General features: G+C 32.2%; 1 protein-coding gene across 2 annotated transcripts in view; it reads left to right on the forward strand.

The window, feature by feature from the left end:
• KRAS (KRAS proto-oncogene, GTPase) overlaps nucleotides 1–20584 on the forward strand; it is a 41089-nt gene that overhangs the window by 14031 nt on the left and 6474 nt on the right. For both annotated transcript variants that reach the window (XM_063075601.1, XM_063075602.1), the window contains exons 3-4: nucleotides 8075–8253; nucleotides 10161–10320. In XM_063075601.1, coding sequence (XP_062931671.1) covers nucleotides 8075–8253; nucleotides 10161–10320 — 339 coding nt within the window. The remainder of the gene's footprint in view (nucleotides 1–8074; nucleotides 8254–10160; nucleotides 10321–20584) is intronic.

Below are 20584 nucleotides of genomic sequence, written 5' to 3' on the forward strand. Positions count from 1 at the left end.
TTCCTCCCTTTCTTTCCACTAGGTTTTAACATTTATAGGAGTCAGAAGTCCAGTCCGGAAAACAGAAACCACACTAGGTATTTCAACATGGAGAACTTAATATGGAGAATTAGTTAACTAGGCATTGGAAAACTGAAAAGCAAAAAGCAAACACTGAGGTAACACAGTAACATCAAGAAGTAGCCTGTACCTCTAGGATTCAGAGAAGGCAGGGAAGATTTGGAGGTTATTAGAACTAGAAGTTCAGAGGAGGGGACCCCATGTTGCTGAGCCTTTAACCCTCTGCGGAGGTGGTGCTGTGAACTGCTACTGGTGCTGCTGAGCAGCTGTGATGAGACAGTGGCTGGGAGGGCTAAAAAAAATCTTGGCCCTTTCCATAATTTGTCATAATAATAACAGTGAATGTGGTAAATCTGATCCTCCCTTCCTACTTAAAAACCATTCAGTGGTTTAGTATAGAACGAAAACTCCGTGATATGGCATGAAGACCTTCCATAAACTGGCCTCTGCTTGATTGTCTGGTTTCACTTCTTTCTACCTATCTGTAATCCTTTTAAGCTAAAGTTACATGGAACTCCTTGGTTCCATGTACTTGACATGCTGTTTCATGTTTTTTGTGCATTTTCTTTGCTCTTTCCTGACTGGAAGGGTCCTCCCCTCCCCTGTCTTTATTCATGCAAGCAAAGTTTATCTCACCTATGTGCCACCATTGTACTTTGTCCTACATATGTCGTGTTACATTTATTTCAGTTTAATTATTTATTTACATTAATCTCTTCCATTAGACCTAGTTCCTTGAGGTCAGAAACTATGTAACTGGCACAGTATGTGATATCTAGATTTTGAATAGGTTTGGGAGATTTGCGTCCATTACAATCTTTTGGAATAGTTTGTAAAGAATCGGTGTCAATTCCTCTTTGAATGTTTGGTAAAATTCTGCTTTGAATCCATCTGGTCCACTTTGGGTAGTATGGACATTTTCACTATGTTGATTCTTCCAATCCAAGAGCATGGGATATCTTTCCATCTTCTTGTATCCTCTCTAATTTCTCTCAGCAGTGGTTTGTAGTTCTCATTATAGAGATTTTCCACCTCCTTGGTTAACTCAATTCCTAAGTATTTTATTTTTTTGGTGGCTATTGTAAATGGGCAGGCTTTCTTGATTTCTCTTTCTGCATGTTCACTATTGGAGAATAGAAATGCTACTGATTTTTGTGTGTTGATTTTGTATCCTGCTACTGTGCTGAAATCATTTATCAATTCCAACAGATTTTTTGTAGAGGTTTTAGGCTGTTCGATATATAGGATCATGTCATCTGCAAACAGGGACAGTTTGACAGTTTAACTTCATCTTTTCCAATCTGGATGCCCTTTATTTCCTTCTCTTCTCTGATTGCTCTGGCTAGTACTTCCAACACTATGTTGAATAGGAGTGGTGAGAGTGGGCATCCTTGTCTAATTCCTGTTCTTAAAGGAAAAGCTTTCAGCTTTTCCCCATTCAGGATGATATTGGCAGTGGGTTTGGCATATATGGCTTTAATTATGTTGAGATACTTTCCCTCTATACCTAACTTATAGAGGGTCTTTGTCATGAATGAGTGCTGAGCTTTATCAAATGCTTTTTCAGCATCTATAGAGGTGATCATATGGTCCTTGTGTTTGAGTTTATTAATATGGTGTATCACATTTATTGATTTGCGTATGTTGAACCAACCTTGCATCCCTGGGATGAATCCCACTTGATCATGATGAATAATTTTACGTTTGTGTTGCTGCATTCTGTTTGCTAGTATTTTAGTGAGGATTTTTGCATCTATATTCATCAAGGATATTGGCCTGTAGTTTTCTTTTTTGGTTATATCTTTACCTGGTTTTGGTATCAGGATAATGTTTGCTTCATAGAATGAGTTTGGGAGATTTGCGTCCATTCCAAGAGTTGGAACCAGCCCAAATGCCCATCATCAGATGAGTGGATACGGAAAATGTGGTACATCTACACAATGGAATACTACTCAGCTATAAAAACGAATGAAATACTGCCATTTGCAACAACATGGATGGACCTTGAGAGAATTATATTAAGTGAAACAAGTCAGGCACAGAAAGAGAAATACCACATGTTCTCACTTATTGGTGGGAGCTAAAAATTAATATATAAATTCACACACACACACACACACACACACACACACACAAACGGGGGGGGGGAAGAAGATATAACAACCACAATTATTTGAAGTTGATACGACAAGCAAACAGAAAGGACATTGTTGGGGGGAGGGGGGAGGGAGAAGGGAGGGAGGTTTTGGTGATGGGGAGCAATAATCAGCCACAATGTATATCGACAAAATAAAATTAAAAAAAATAAATAATAAATAAATAAATAGATTTTGAATAGGTGTTCCTCTGATACAAGGGGGAATGAGGTGGGTAGGTGGGAATGCACTCATAAACCTTTGTTTGCATACCCCAAATTCCTTGTTTCTCACCTATTACAAGGTTACTGCACATGTGTCTAGATGACTTTGAAAACTGGCTGTCTACAACAAACTTCAATGGCTTATAAACAATAGTGTGGGACACATTCTATAACAGATTCAAGTAATGTTTTAGACGAGTAACATAAAGTACCTCAGCATTAACAGAGTAAAAGTAAATTTCTCATTTTTTCCTATAGTACAGGAAAAGCACTTGTAATACTTAATACAATAAGTAAATTTAAAATTTCAAAAGTAAATCCCCAAATAATACATTAGCTGACATTTTCAGCAGTCTTCATATTGACAAGGGCATTTGATGCAATCAGCCGCGGGAAGGTGGAGATTAAATGGGATAATACTTGTAATATGCTTATCACAGTATTTGACATACAAGAAAGGGCTCAGTAGTAAATGCTGTAATTATTAATAGTAATATGATTGCCTTTAGTAAAAGTTATTAGTTTCTTAAGGTTTTTTGTTTACTATATCTATCTTCCCATGTCAGGGATACTGCTTGAGTGGGAAAACTAAGTTGAATATGTTAAAAGATGATCATAAGAATAATTTGGTTACTATTAATTATAATAGAAAAATGACAAACTGATGTTCTGGTCAGTGAGTTTATCTTATCTTGAATGATTTAGCCTTAGCTTTCAAATTCCTCATAATGAGTCTATAGATAAGTTTCTATACATCACAGTAACATTTTAAGTCATGTAATAAATGGAAAATTTTTTTTTACTTATACAAGTCAGTGTAAAAAAGATGAAAATTCTAAGTGGGCAGAGGACACAGATGATGGCAATAAACATGAAGATATGAAAAAAACCATATAACATTATTTCTTCTCAAAGAAATTGATGTTAAAACCAAGAATTTTTAGACTGTCAAACCAACAGAAATTTTAAAATAAAAATATAAAATTCATTGTTAGTGAGTAGTGATGAAATGGGCACACTTTTAATGCTATATGGAAAAGTAATGAACATCGTGTATGCACCAACCTTAACATTTTGCCACATTTGGTTTAGCTCTTTTTTCTTTTTCAAGATATAAAATAATACAGTTGAAGACCCTGCATTCTTCTCCCCAATCTTATTCTCTTCTCTCCCATAATTGTTTTTAAATCTCTTTACGTATTGTCTTGATTGTATTTTTACATAGAAGTTTCATGTTATATACAACTTGATTAAAAGACATTTATTGAATTACTATTTATATTGTAATTTAATAATTTAAAACTAGGTGATTGGATTTAGAGTGTATTTTGAAGATAGATAAATGGTATAAGATTGTGGGTCAGCATTAAATGCCTATGTAATTTTATTTTGTAAGACATTGTAGAATACCATGTTAAGTATATGTCTGTTTGTAACTACTACTTTTAAAAAAATAAACCGTATTTCCTTAGCATCGTATACCATGAGTGGCATTACTGTGGCAAAGGCTGTGAACATTTTTGTGGCTCTAGGTAAATACTGTAATTGCTTTCCAAAAGGATTGTGCCTGTTTATTGTATCAACAGAAATATTTGAATTCCATCTACAGTTCACTTTTGCTAGAATAGTACATTTTATTTTAAAAAGTTTTTTTCCTACTTCAGTAGATGAAAAAAATGGTACTTTAGCTGGGAGTGAGGGGAATATGTGGAATAACTTCCCTTCATTTAATATTTTACTTTATATGAGTTTCATAAGGATATTAGTAACCGATGGACCTGTTCTAAAAGTTTACTTTATTTGAAGGGCTGAAAACAATAATAACTAAAAATGTAAAATCTTGATCCTTTGCTCTATCATTGATTAGTTTCAGTGTAGAATCTGTGTGTTTTTAAATTGGTTGGGCTTTGATAACCTCTAATTTTTCAGAGTGATGATATACATATATACATATATATATATTTTCCCCCGAAGAATAAAGGGAATAATATGTATTGAGAATATCACAAATTTGTAAAAAGGGGTTGGCAAAATTTTTCGTAAAGGGCCACATGGGTTTTTGTCACATAGTCTTTGTGTGTGTTTTGTTTGTTTTTTTAACAACCATTTAAAAATGTAAAAACTTTTCTTAGCTTGTAGGGCCATTAAAAAGCAGGGGTGAGATTTGGGTTGTGGACAGTAGTTTCCTAAATCCTTCTTTAGACTCTAATCTCTGGGGAGATTCTACATTGATGCATAATTTTTTTACTTCCATATATTTCTTTTCTTATGGCTAACCTGAAGCTGATACAAAATCTTTAGTATTATACAGGTTGAGTATCCCTTAACCGAAATGCTTGAGACCAGAAGTGTTGCGGATTTCGAGTTTTTTTGGATTTTGGAATATTTGCAGAAATGCATACTGGTTGAGCATCCCTAATCTGAAATCTGAAATGCTCCAATGAGCATTTCTGTTGAGCATCATGTTAGCGCTTAAAAAGTCGTATTTTCGTATTTTGGAGTATTTTCAGATTTTTGGGTTAGGGATGCTCAACCTGCATATCATTTTTGTTGTGCTTGTTTTCTGCTTTTTCTTCAATTCTGTCAGTTCTTTTCAGATCATACTTTGTCATTTAACACTTTAGTTTTTACCAAGTTGCACTGCCTTTTTATATAGCTCAGTGACTAATTGAGCTTCTAAGGATAAGGACTCTAGTTAAAGTTAAGTGTGGCAATACTGAATTTTTAACCTAAACCTATTATTTCTAATCACCAGCATTGTTTATGAGTAGGCTGTAGATTTTTTCAGTGACCAAATGTGACTCAAAACTTTGTTGTATTTTTAGGATCTGGAAGGGGAAAGATAATAGGATTGAGATATATCAGTGAATAGGGACTGCTGTCTCAGTTTCTTGGGCCCTTTGGTGGAGTATTCATCCTACAAACGTCTTATGAAATAGACGCAAAAACTACTACTATTTCACATTATATATTTTTGAAACGCAGTGTTTGAAAATTTGGCATTCTGAGCTTGTGTGGCTCCAGAAATTATAGTATTTAATTTTATTGTTATGGAAAATTTTACATTTAAAGACTAAGGAAACTGTCAATTATAAGGTTATTAGTAAGTAAAGAATGTGAGGTGACAGCAATAGGTAAGGAAAAGTCTTAGGTCTGTTTTACATGCTGTGTAGGGCACTGTACTTTGCACCCAATTCCTGCTCTTTTGTTAATATTCAAAAAAAACTAGTTTTCACTTTATAGTCTACAGGAGTTCTTTGAAGTAGTTAATTAAGGGAATAGGCTAAAATAATAAAATGTCAACCAGATGTTCAGATCTTTATTAAAGAGCTGCTTCTTTAGATTTAAGTAAATATCCATCCTTTTTTTTTGACTGGTGAGATAATTTTTATTATAGACAATTCGGAAGATGCAGTACTTTAAAAGATAATCAAGAGATCATTGTTTAATGTGGTAGTCTTTCACACTGCTTAAAATTGAAAGCCAAAGAAAGAAATACATTTAATATAGCATCTAGTACAAAAAAAAGGGATGAGCAGGAGACAAATATCTCCTTCATTATCTGCAGCAAAGTCATAGCCTTTATTAACATTTGGTAGTATTTACCACCAGTTTTTTAATATGTGTACAGATACATTTATAAAAATATGTACACTATTTTATTGGTGTCATGTTATTTTCCTTACACTGTAAACGTTTTTCAAGCATTTTACTAAGAACATAATTTTTAATGACCATTCTCTCTCTTTCTCTCTCTCAAATGATAGAATGGTCTATACAGTAATTTATGAACTAACGGCACTTAGTACTCCAGCCCATGTGTGGCACAATAAGAACTAGTGTCTTTGAGTTTATACATTAACACCCGTTGTCAGCCCTGCCTCTAATTCCATGGCTTCACACTGTACCGTCCCCTTTTTTATTTTTTGAGGCCTGTTTTGCAAGAGTGTGTGAAATCCTAGGCATAAGTATTACTCTAAAGTCAAAGGTAAATCAGATTTTCATTTCAAGAGTTTGTCGGAGTTACCCACCCCATTATTTTACTCAGTCTTATAGTTGCACAGTCTCTTTAAGATCTCTTTCTCTCTTTTTTTAATAGAGGCCCCTCAGAACTTGCAGATGAAACATTTGTACTCTTTCTAGTTGTAGTATCCATCCAGCTGTTAGATATTGTTCCCAGGTTTTTCAGATGTGGATGAGGGCATTAGAATTCTGAGTATTAGCCATTTTCTTATCTATTCCTTTGTAAAGTAGATGTATGACAATTATCTGTAAATTGATTTTTCTTGTCATCTCAATCACATTGAATAGAATTGGTATAGCTAATCCATTTTTGTAATTTTTTGTTACTAATATGTACACTTGCATTGTTGAATCTGTGTATGACACGTTTTTAAAGACCTTTTTCTTTGGTGATAAAATATACATAGCATAAAATTTACCATTGTAGTCGGGGTTTTTTGTTTTTTGTTTTTGGCAGCTTGCTGGTATGGGGATCTGACCCTTGACCATGGTATTATATAACACCTTACTCTAACCAACTGTGCTAACTGGCCAGTCTTGAAGCCATTTTTAAAGTGTACAATTCAGTGGCATTAAGTAAATTCACAGTGTTGTGTAACCACCAGTGTTGTGTAACCATTAGCACTATTTTCAGAAATTTTTTCATCATTCCAAACTGGAATTCTGTACCTATTAAACAATAACTCTCCAACCAACCTTCCCTCCCCTAGCCCCTGGTAACCCCTGTTCTACTTTTTGTCTCTATGAATTTGCCTATTCTAGGTACCTTATGTAAGTGGAATCATGTAATATTTGTCCTTTTGTTTCTGGTTTATTTAACTTAGCGTAATGTTTTTAAGATTCATCTGTGTTGCAACATGTATCAGAATTTCTTTCCTTTTTTTTTTTTTCTTTTTGTGGCAGCTGGCTGGTACATAGTCTGAACTTTGGACCTTGGTGTTATCAGCACCATGCTCTAACTCACTGAGCTAACCAGCCAGCCCTCATTCCTTTTTATGACTGAGTAATATTCCATTGTATGTATGAAGTCTTACATTTTGTTTATTCATTCATCTCTTAATGGACACTTAAGTTATTTCTATATTTTGGCTATTGTAAATAACGCTGCTATGAATATTGGTATAGAAGTGTCTGAATCCCTGCTTTCAGTTCTTTTGGTTATATACCTAGGAATGGAATTACTGGGTCATATGGTGATGCTACCTATAACTTCTTGAGGAACTGCCAAACTGTTTTTCACAATGGCTGTGTCATTTTACATTCCCACCAATAATGCACAAGGATTCCAGTTTCTCTACATTCTTGCCAACACTTGTTATTTGCCATTTTTTGTTTTGTTTTTATTAGTATTTTGGGTTTTTAAAAAAAATTTTTTTTTATGTAATAGCCATCCTAATGGGTGCAAGGTGGTATCTTGTGGTTTTAGTTTGCATTTTTCCTAATGATTGTTGATGTTGAGCATCTTTTCATGTACTTATTGGCCATTGTCTATCTTCTTTGGAGAAATATCTATTCAAATCCTTTGCCCATTTTTGAATTGGGTTGTTTGTCTTTTTGTTGAGTTGTGTATAACACCTTTTAAAAAGTAAAAGGTGCACTATAATAATCCAGACTGTGTTTCTCCCTTCTCAGGATTCCTACAGGAAACAAGTAGTAATTGATGGAGAAACCTGTCTCTTGGATATTCTCGACACAGCAGGTCAAGAGGAGTACAGTGCAATGAGGGACCAGTACATGAGGACTGGGGAGGGCTTTCTTTGTGTATTTGCCATAAATAATACTAAATCATTTGAAGATATTCACCATTATAGGTGGGTTTAAGTTGAATATAATAAATTGACATTGAGGAGTTATTGTAACTTTAATTTATTTAGTCTTTGCTAACCGCCATACATATATTATCTAATTTAAATTTTAAAGTAATTTTGGTGAGATAGGTAATATCCCCATTTTACAAATGAAGTGTTTGAGGATTAGAGCAGTTGAGATACTTGTTCCACATTGCATAGTGGTGCCGGGATTGAAACCTAGGCCTGTTTGACTCCAAAACCTGTACTCTTAACTACTCTACACTAGAGAAAACAAGACTTTAAACTTTTTAGATACATCATAAAAATGAAAACCGTAAACAAAAATATGAAAAGGTGATTTGAGATGGTACCACTCAATATCTTTTTCAAAAATCACATATGTTTAATTTATTACTATTATTATTATTTTTTTTTTTTTGGTGGCTGGCCTGTATGGGGATGCAAACCCTTGACCTTGGTGTTAAACACCGTGCTCTAACCAGCTGAGCTAATTTGGCCAGCCCCGGATCACATATATTTAGCATAGAATTTCTTGGATCGGATAAACAATGGCCTGATATATTAAAACAAAAAACCCAAAAAACTCTGAAATTGTAAAAGATTGAAGAATTAGAGCAATTACATTTTTATTTTTAAAGCATCTGACAAGTCTGTGTACTTTAAAAATAAATAAATTTAAAAAATAAAAAATAAATTTGCCTACTTTAAAACTATTATTGTATAAAATATTGTATTATTATTGTATAAAATATTTTTTAATATTTTTAATATTTTATAAAATATAAAACACTATTGTATAAAATATATTTTATATTCTGTTTCTTTGAGGGTTTACAGTTTTTATAAAACTGCATATTAAGCAAATATTCCACTTACTGGCTCTGCATGTGAGTTTGCCTAGTTAAAAGGTTTAACATTTTTGGGCCGAGCCCATGGCGCACTTGGTAGAGTGCTGCGCTGGGAGCGCGGCGACGCTCCCGCCGTGGGTTCGGATCCTATATAGGAATGACCGGTGCACTCACTGGCTGAGTGCCGGTCATGAAAAAATGACAAAAAAAAAAAAAAAAAAAAAAAAAAAAAGGTTTAACATTTTATTTAAGAACATTTACTACAACATGTTTATTCTGTAGTCTAGTAGTAGAGAAAAAAAAGTTTGGGTGGGTGGTATTGGTAGTATTTTTATAGAGTAATAAATATATGGAATTTGTTAACTTATCCAAGTTTACTCTGCTAATAAGTAGAGGAACTGGGCATTTGAACAAGTTCTGTTGTCTCCTGTGTACCTTCTTCCATGTTACATCTTTGCAATTCACCTAAAATTGTGAAGGAATATAATTGTGCCACAAATTTAAAGTGTATGCACATCTTATACTGAAATTAGCAACACATAGAAGGGCTTTTAGCAGAATAAATAGTGCATGCAGTAACTTCAGTGTTCACAGAAATCAAAATCTTGCCACTTGTCACTCTTTTTTGAGAAAGTAATGTGAAAGTTATGTTAATGCTGAAATTCATTTTTTATGAAAATATTTTTAATTCTATACATATACATTTAATCATATATAATATCTGAGATTAACCACATATATCATTTATAAGATTATAGTTTTTTAAAATTTGGCAAAGCACTTTTGGTTCAGAACTTTTTAGTATCTTCTGTTTTATCATTGTGATCTCCCTAGTTTTACTATACTTATAAGTATTTGACCTTTTAAGATATATATAAGGTCTCTAAGATGGAGAAAAAAATAACTAAAGGAGAAGCAAAGAAAATTTGGTATGGGTGGGAACTAAGAATTACATTAAAATTTTCTTTCAGCCAAATTTTACAAGACAAAATTGTAGACAGCTTTTGAAATATATTTGTGTTACTAATGCTTCTGCTGTAACTTTTTTTTCTTCCCCAGAGAACAAATTAAAAGAGTTAAAGACTCTGAAGATGTACCTATGGTCCTAGTAGGAAATAAATGTGATTTGCCTTCTAGAACAGTAGACACAAAACAGGCTCAGGACTTAGCAAGAAGTTACGGAATTCCTTTTATTGAAACATCAGCAAAGACAAGACAGGTAAGTAAAACTGGAATAAAAATGTATTTTCTGCAAAATATATCAAATGATTTTAATCATTAATCATAATTTACTAATATATATTCCAATAATATTATTTGGGGAGCAGGAGGGCAAGGACATTAATAAACTTAAATACTTGATTGCATAACTGTTATTATATCATTTAGTGTGATTTATCAAATTTTCTGTCTCTTATGCTAAAATAGGAAATAAAACAACGTTCATTTAGTAGGTATTCTCTTAAGAGTGAAGTGCTTCTTAATTAATCCATTGTCCAAGATATTTCTTTTGGCTTTGGTTTCTATCTACCTTGAAAATTTCTCGGGCACATCTTAAATTTAAGATTCAAGAATTGTAGGAATATTTTTACTGTTATATACATAAAGACAACAGGGGAACAAATTTTGAGTTTCCTATTTTAGAAGTGCTTTTAAGAGTATTATGTCATATGTTTCTAGATTAAATTTTGTTGTATTTGAAGAATTTTACTTTGGCAGAATTTGGGGGGGGATGTATTTACTTTTGGAGAAAGTTTTCGTTAAAACAAGAGGACATTTAGAAAGAAAATAAGATTCTGGGCAGACCCCATGGCTCACTTGGGAGAGTGTGGCTCTGGGAGCGCTGAGGCCACGGGTTCAGAACCTATATAGGGATGGCCCGTGCGCTCACTGGCTGGGCGCGGTGCGGGCGACACCAAGCCAAAGGATTACGATCCCCTTACCGGTCACCAAAAAATAAATAAATAAATAAAAGTAAATAAGATTCTTCAGTTATTCACTTACTGCATTGTTCTGACAAAAATTAATGCCTGATGGAACCTGAATTTTATTTCAAAAATTATCTTAATTTTAAAAATAACTATTTCTCTAGGTAAAATAATTTCAGTTGATATTATTTAAATTAATTGTATGAAATAACAGTTTAACATATAGAAAAAAATCTTAGAAAGGAATACATAGAGACATGGTAGGATATAATTTTCATGTGCTAAGAAATTGATCAGTTTGTGTTCCATAGTACGTTTGTTTTGAGCTTTTTCTGGTTATGTGTACCTGTGAGCCCATAAAACCGATTTTGTAGAATTTAACTTATGTAATGCTAGGAGTTAAAAAAATTTATGAGTGAACAACCTATTACATGGTTAAATTTACAAAAACAGGCATTTTAAAAGTTTTACTGAATTTTGCAAAGGAATAAATATTTAAATGTAAGTCATTATTCAACTAGTATATATGTCTTACTTCCCTAGTGGGAGATCAAAGGTACCTCTAGCTGCTTTGTAGACTAGTGAACATTTTAGTTTTCATTGTAAAAATTTGGTACACAATAAAAACAAAAAACAAAAAAACCCCACAATGAATTCTATTTGAAGTCTTTGCTTTGTTCTGGGATTAAAAACAATTTCTGTAGTTTCACTATCAGACAAGTATCTCTTTTGCGGTTAATTTTACTAAAATGTGATTTATAGGCTAAAGAAAGACTTGCTGTGCATCACTTCACTTTACTTCAGAGGAATTAAGATTTCATTCAAATTCATTTCCAGGTTCCAAAGACTAGGAAGAGGTTTGGTTTTTGTCTTTTTCCTACTGGTCATCTCTGACCAGTCTCCTTAATTTTTCTTAAAAGAGAAGGTACTCAGAAAACATTATTGTAATGTGTATTTTTCTCAACATTTTACTGTGGAAATTTTCCAAATATAAAATTAAAAGAATTTTATTGAAAACATTTGCTACTACTTAGATTGTAACCTTAACATTTCATTATACTCGCTTAAGAAGAAACTTGAGATTTTGCCTAATGTTGTGAAGGACTGCAGTAGAGAAATGCTTCTCATACTTTAATGTGAATACAAATCAACTGGGCTTATTAAAGTCCAAACTCTAATTCAGTGGGTTTAGGTTGGGACCTGTGATTCTGCATTTCTGACAAGTTCCCAGGTGATGCTAGTTTTGGTACACAGACCACATTTAGAGTAGAAAGGCAAGAGGACAGTAAAAGGAGTCTTCTTGTTATTCCCACAGTGTTGCTCTCTACTTCTCATTTGATTAAGGGCCTACAATAGCTGTCTTGCCTTTCTTTGTTGTCTGATTACTGCCTCAGAAGTACTAATTGATTCCTCTTGCTTGACATTAATGTTTTAATATACCACAGCATTCAAAATTGATTGGAAAAATACCTGGCTTCCTTTTAAAATGGATTTTTAGGTTTTATACTATTTTGTGGCCTTGTTTTGTTTCTTTTTGAAGTGAACTTAAATTTGTAGACATTTATGTGGATCATCTAATGACAATACAGAGGGATACAATATAAAAAATACTGGTACTTCATCACCTAGTGCTCAGTTTTTCTCATATGAGGGTACTTCAAAAAGTTTATGGAAAAATTTCTGTTATCTTTCAGTTCTATTTTTCTGCAAACTTTTTGAAGTTCCCTTTGTTTATATTCTGTTTTATTGATTTTTTTATGCAATTTCTGTTGTTAAACTTAGATATTTATTTTCTGTTCTTGATTCCTTTTTATTAAGGGACTTGTTGATTTGCTTAGAAATTAATTTGCCTTTGAAAAGTTTACTCATTTTCTTCTGTTGAAATTAATTCGATATTTGCATGCTTTTGGAAGACTTTAGAGAGCTATTTTGAGTAATTGTAAAGATTTTGAAATGAAATATGTAAATTTTAATAAGTTTAATAGTAAGTGTAATAAGTTTTATATCTCCAGTTTTTGTTATTCATCTGTTATTCAGTTTATGTATTTGTTATTTGAACAAGTAAATGTGCATATCCTTGTTACATTTTATCAGCAACTTGTTTTATGCTCTAAGTTTTGGTCTTGATTATGAGCCTAAAACACAAACACCCAAAAGAATTATATTTAGATTAGTAGGAACAGAAGTTCTTATAGATATGTGTAAGTTGCGGGCTGGTGAACTTTTTCTGTAAAGGGCCAGATAGTATTTTAGGTTTTGAGGGTGACCAGTGGTATTTGTTGCACATTTTTTTAATAGCCCTTTAAAAATGCAAAAATTATTGTCAGTTTATGCATAGTACAAATATAAACTGTGGCTGCATTTGGCCTATATATGGGTTGCAGTTTACTGAGCCCTGATTCTCTGGGTAACTTTAATGTTTGATTAGACACTAGAAGTTAGGTCAGACTTTCAACTTAAATTTTACAGGCTAATCTTAGTAATTTTAAAGTAAAACGTGTTTTGTGAAAGAGAAATAGAAATTTTGTTCTAGTACTTTTTAAGATAAGGATTGCAGAATGGTATATATTTTTACCAACTTAATTATTTTGTAGTTTTAAAAAGCTTATTAACCTGGCTATAATATAATGCATTTGTGTTCTTAATGATCTGTTCAATCTACATCCGAAAGGCAAAAAGAGTTATTTTCTGTTAGTGTGCTGTATGTGGTCCCTACGTTTATAGTGTAAGGACTGCTACCTAGTTCACATTTATCTGTTAGTAATTGACAGATTTTTCTGGTCCCTTTGGGCAGTCCATGGCTGTTGTTGGCAAAGGCTGTTGAAAATGAAAGATTGACACCATGGGAATCACCTTTGTGTTTCCAGTCTGTTAACATCAATAGTGGGGAGGATTCAGTAAAGTGGATGGCAAAAGCAGAGTACTGAGTATCTGCTACTTTTGATTCAGCTTTTTTGCTTTCTGGAGATCCCAACGTGAACATAATGTAAAAATTAGTTTTACAGATTTAAAAACATTGTTATTAATTTCCTGGTTTTGTTGTTAATCTCTAGATATTTAAAATTAGTTGTTAGAAGAACTCCATTAAAGAAAGCTTCTCATGAAATTATTGTAACAAAACAAACAAAAAACTTCCTATGTGCCATATCTCTCTAATAGTAGTTGAGTTAGTGTACATGAGATTAATATTTTAACTTTAGCTTTTTGTGGTTAAAAGTGGACAAAACAATTACCAAGTAGTGGTATTGCTGCATTTCAGTAGTACCTGAGATGGGCTATAGTTTGGCAAGTTTTCTTGAGAAAGTCAGGGACGCAGAGTTGGTTTTTAGAATGCATATTGTTCTACATTCCCTTCCTCCAAGAAGGTTGATATTGCATCTGTATATAGTTAGGATATTTAATATATTATTTCCTTGAAAGAGTTGTGCAAGAATTTTGCAGATTAAACATGAACAAATAACTTGGTTAAGATGAAATATCTTAGTGAAAGCATAAACACCAAGATATAGATTGATAACTATTTGTTAACAGTTCTTTCACCAGTAAAAGTGGTGAAAGTAAAAGTGGGAGTGCTCTGTATCTGTAGACTTACAAACATGTTTTCAGATAACAGTTGAGTTGAAAATATTGTCAAATCTCTTGACTTTAAAATAATTTACATATTTATACTTATACAATTTTGTACAATTTTCTTTCATAAATATTTTCAGTTCTTACAGTTTAATAAGTGACATTTGAAAATGAGTATATGTGACAACAAGCCATATTCTCAGGAATAAATTATTGAATGCCAGTTAAGAGCTTAGAGACTAGGCACAGTGGGTATTAAATATCTGTTTCAGTTATACTTTATCTTAAAAAGTTATCTGCAATTTTTAGACTACAAAACCAGTGTACTCTTTCATAGGTGTATACTATATGCAGTTTTTAAAAGTAGGAGCCAGTGCAAGTGGTTGAAGGTGCACACAAGGATAAATAACAGTGTTCTTATGTTCTCTTGATATTATTAAGAAATAACTAATTTAAGTCTGAAAAAATGTGGTAAATAACTGATTCTTTAAGGTCTAATTTAAATGTCATCTTAGTAAAAATAAGAAATGGAAAAAGTTACTCTGGAATAACTATTTCTCATTGTTTTTAATTATTGTAGCCACTGAGTTCCTATCACTGAGTTTATGGTGGTGGGTAGTAATCTTTTTAATTATTGGCTTCCAATTCTCTCTCTGCATTGCTGGAAACAAAAATCATGTATTCTATTACTGGTGATGGGAATGCTCACACTATAAAAGTAAGCACATTCATACTGAAAGAAGTTACAATCAAACTTTGCTTCTGCTAAATTAGTAGAAACAGGACCAATACCCTGTTTCTTGCCCCCCCCACCCCCCACCCCCCATAGCATGTTTGGGTACTTCTACATTGATCTTGTAACTTTTTTTTTTTAAACAGAAATAAAAGTTTACATTCTTAAAAAAATTTAGGGAATTGTGAGCTTTTACCTGGTTTGTGTATGTATATGTATAGATATATATATTTTAAAGTTTCTTGAGTTGATTTTCAAATTGAAAACATTATTTGTGAAAAAATCTTAAATGACAGAACTCGTGCTTTACTTTTTTTTTTTTAAAATTTTTGGCGGCTGGCCAGTATGGTGATCTGAACCCTTGACCTTGGTGGTATAACACTGTGCTCTAACCAACTGAGCTAACCAGCCAGCCCTACATTTTACATGCTTTACAAAAGTTATTTTAATGGCTTAAATTATTTATCTTAATAATGAAAGTTTCTTTTTGAAGGAGAAATGAGTACAAATAAACATTTTCCTCTTGAGAATTAGTGATAAATATAAATTATTTTAAAACTTCTATTTACAGGTACAGGTGGGGATCTAATAAGTGCTGTCATATTTAATGTTTTCAGAAAGTAGTTGGAAATTTTTATTTTTACTTGGCTTAGCTACCTAGTTGATTAAATTGATTCCATTAAACATAAGATAAAAATTCTTGGGCTATAATGATTTTCGTTATTAGATAGTTGAATAGAAATATATCACTAGATGGTGTATGTTTTAGTAACTCGAGATGTGCATTTTAATATATAATCACATTATTTAAATGCCTGCTGAATTTTAAACCAAGTTTTTACTTTAAAGGTAAATTACTAAACTCTACTGAAGCAGTTCTTAATATACTCTTGAGATTTTTAAAAATTAATGTGCCCTAAAGAATCAAGATGTCTTTTTCTTAACTTTTGTAGGCAACAGATGTACAGATGACTTCTGCATGCAAAAATTAAGCCCTAGTCATTGGCTTACTTCAGTTAATACTGAATGGCCAATTCTCTGTGTCTGATTGAATTTAAAACTATAAGTAATACTTTTGATATATATTAGCTTTTTAGGTGCTGGGTTCATTTTGTTACATTTGGTTCAATAGAAACACTGATGTTACTAATCCCAGAAAGTTAGGATATGCCAATCCCCAAAGTAAATAATTTATTCTAAAATTAAAATTAAAATAATGGAAAAGCTTTTAAAATTAAATGTGCAGTAAGCTACACCAGCTTTCCTAAGGACTTAAATCTTTCTTATAGAAGCATGAACAGAAATATTATATGTTTTAAACTAATTTGCACTATATGTAGATTAATATTTCTGTGCATTTCTTTCAGATGTAAACTTTACTTTGGTGGTATGTTTTCTGGACAAACTAGTAGTACAGTTAACTAAGCAGTTTGTCCCCTTTGGCCACTGCCCAGTTTTCTGGACTGGAACAGATTAAAAACTTTATCTCCATATGGCTATATATGATTGTGCTTGTTGTCATAGCATTCTTATCATAGCCTTAAGCTGGAAAAACCCTTTTAGACTACTTAAATTAGAATAGAAAGTACAAAGCCAGTATGATTGGACAGTGTTCTAAAAATTATTTTTAAGACTGTAGTAAGGGTACAAAATGCATTGCTGCTATTTTGTTTGTGTATTTTAAACAATTCTCATGATGTTTTTATATTATGGTATACAGCCCTCATTTAACATTTTAATTTAAATAATGTAGTTATTCATCCACAGAAGTCACAGTCTCAGCTCCACTTGTGGGCATAGAAATAAACTGGAAAGTGTAGTAATTGAAGAAAAAACTCAAAATTCCTGTCTCTTGACTAACCTATATTTTGAAATGCTTTTAAAAAAACAAACAAACAAAAAAAACTGTTGTATATCCCTATTGTACAATTTTTCTTCCCACTGTCCATGGAGGGGGTGGGGAGCAGGAAGAGTGAAAATCATTGGTACATAAATCACCTGTTTGCCTAAGTCAAATAAATAATTTAGGTTTTAATAATAATTTAATAGTAATTCAGTTTCGGTTTTAATTCCATGACTAGCAAACTAAAATGATTGCATTAATTGATAAACAGATACTAATACTTGTATTTAGGTTTTTCATAATCTCCCTTAATTCTTAATTAAAAATTTAAAAAAATTTTTCTAATTCCATTAAAAAACAAAATTGACTTTTAAGACCAAACCAGGATTGTAGCCCATATTTTAAAACTGCATCCTCAGTTTTATTCAAACAATCTGATGTCTGTTTAAAAAAAAAAATTCTCAAGTAAAGCTTATAATTTCAAACTTCTTCTACATGGCTGTCCAAATAAATTACTCTTACCAATGAAACAGACTTTAAAGAAGTTGTGTTTTACAATGCAGAGAGTGGAGGATGCTTTTTATACATTGGTGAGAGAGATCCGACAATACAGATTGAAAAAAATCAGCAAAGAAGAAAAGACTCCTGGCTGTGTGAAAATTAAAAAATGCATTATAATGTAATCTGGTAAGTTCAGCATATTAATATTGGCAGAAAGCAGTTGTCTTTCAAAGGTAACAAAGTAGCAACGAATTTGGAACTACTTAGGTGTGGTATTCTAATTTGAAGTATTAAAAGATAAGAAATTTAAAGTTTGTTTCCATAATTAGTACATTTATTTTTAATCCAATAGGTATTATAATTGAGATAATTTTGATGGCTGTAGTAAATTAATCTACATTTGGCATAAGGTCTAATGATTTAATTAGTCTTAAGTAAGCTAAGCATTTGGGAGCTGATATTTACCTTTCTTTTTAAGATAAATCAGGCTTGGGTTATCAGCAGCTTTTGATTTTTTTAGAGAGGAAGAAAAAATATAAGAAAGGATATGGAACAGTAAGATTGTATGGCCCAGAAGTAGGAAAGGACCATTCCTACAAAGTGTTTTTCCTTTTGGACATTGCACAAGCCAACAACTATTCTGTTGCATTTGTTCTCTAACTCAGTGGCATCAACAGCACTTTTTTACAAGTGAGAAACCTGGGTATTTTACTTAGGATGACTTCTCCCTCCCTCTTTTTCATCCCCATTTGGAAGCAATCACAAATTCCTATAATTTTATGTTCTAACTATGTTTTTTATCATATCATTAGTCCAGGCCTCTATCATTTTTCCTGGGACTGTTATAACCACCTGTTTGCTTTACCTATTGCTCCCTTCATTCACTGTGCAATGAGAGAGATGCACTTAAAAGAAATATCATTCTCTCATCTGTAAATCTAGTCACTGACTTACCGGTGGAATAAAATCTCAAATTCCACAGCATGTCATGTAATGGCCCTTACCACCTTCCCACCAATCCAGCCTTTTTTGGCCTTATATCTAAAAACTCTCATCATCTTGCCTGAATTTTTTTTTTTTTTGTCCTTGTATAAACAAACATCATGATTATTTTCCATCTTCCCTTGAGTCTTGGCTATTGTTTGGAATGTCAGTATTCTTATCGCTAGTCTTACTTATTTGCTAATACTTATTTTTTCATGATTTCCATTCTCCTGTTTTCTAAGAGTCTTTTTTTAAATCCTTAGACTGGGCATAGTGCCCTTCCTGTGTATTCCCAATATACTGCTCTTAACTACTGTATGTTTCCCATATTATACTGAAATAACCTTTTTTTTTTTTTTTTTTTTAAATGTTTTGTTTCTATATTAGGCAGTAGAATGTTAGAGAGCCAGAATCATAGATTTTCAATTTTTGCATGCCCATTGCCTACTGAGGTTCCTGGACACAGTAGCTGCCCAGTAAAGATTTATTGAGTGGAATCTCAAATAACTTTCTAAACTAACCCTTATTAAATTCTGTCTTGCTCAGAAACATTTCATTTTATAGGTGTCATAAAATTCATGCCAAAGCATAAGTTTCTGATGCATAGTTGCCAATATGTAATGTTCTGTGAGAATGTGAAATAAAATAATTTTTCAAAAACTACTAGGATATCATTCATTGTACTTATTAAACTAAAAGTTGGTATCCTTTATTACATGAATTTTAGGTCTAAAATAATTTATATCCCAAAAATATAAAATATACATCTGAGTAGTTGACCGAGTTCTAAACTATATTATATCATATGCTGATCTACTAAGAAGAAACAAAGCATGACTGTTATTAATTATTATTGAGTTTATGAACTCTTAGTATTTTTTGAGTATCATTGTATAAAAGTAATATTTTAATTTAGAAGTTGTGGTAAAATTTAACATTACAATGCAGTTTGAAAAGATGAACTTTTAAAGTAACAGTACCATGACTAGATTTAAGTGGTCGTTTTAATTTTTTATTTTCCCCTCCTCTTATCTCACTAGTGGATGATTTTTAAAATACAACTATTTAGAATAAAACAAAAAATGTTTTATGCTTTAATATATATTTAAAACAAAGGCATAAGCATATATTATTCTAAAATTTCTAATTTGTGCAAACTTTTCACAGTGTAGTGTGAATGTCAAATTGTTGGACTTAATGAATTGAATTCTTATTTTTTCAGTGGACATGGATAGCATTTATATAAAGAAAAAGTGTACTTGGTAATACAAGTATTTAAAAATTTAAAGTTAAATAAAATTTTTAAAAATTGACAATGATAAATATATACAAATTAGTTTTTTTTAGTTCTGAAAAGGAATAGGTTTAAAAACACAAAATAATTACTGGGATACTACTTTTATCTTTTACATCTGTGCATGAGAATGATTAGTTCCTATATGAAAAAAAGAATTCACTGCCCCATGTAGGTTAATTGTGACATTTTCGTAATCATTGAAATTATTTAATTTTAATAAGATTATGTACATAGGAGAGTTCAGTGCAACACGAGCCCAAAGTATTTGTCAGAATCTTGGAAGAGGGTAATACTTGTCAAATTCTGGCCTTGTTGTCTCCTAATTACTTGTATATTGTTTCATTACAGAATGTTATCTTCTCTCTATCCATCTCGTGGTGTTTCATTTTTTCTGCTTCACCATTTTAGTACCATTGGCATTTCTTCATTATAAAAGCAGTTGAAATTGGAGTAGACTACATTAGGATGTGTGGTCACAGGAAAATGAGTTCATGAAGGGTTGGGGGAGTTAGATTAGCTCCTCTAAGATTCCATCCTGTTCTGAGATTTTATGATTCTAAATTGTCCAGTGTTGGTGAGCTATAAGATAATCTTTATTATATCATTGGCAGTTTTTCCCTTTATGTG

This window comes from Cynocephalus volans, chromosome 12 (genome assembly GCF_027409185.1).
Source record: "Cynocephalus volans isolate mCynVol1 chromosome 12, mCynVol1.pri, whole genome shotgun sequence".
Classification (NCBI taxonomy): Eukaryota; Metazoa; Chordata; class Mammalia; order Dermoptera; family Cynocephalidae; genus Cynocephalus; species Cynocephalus volans.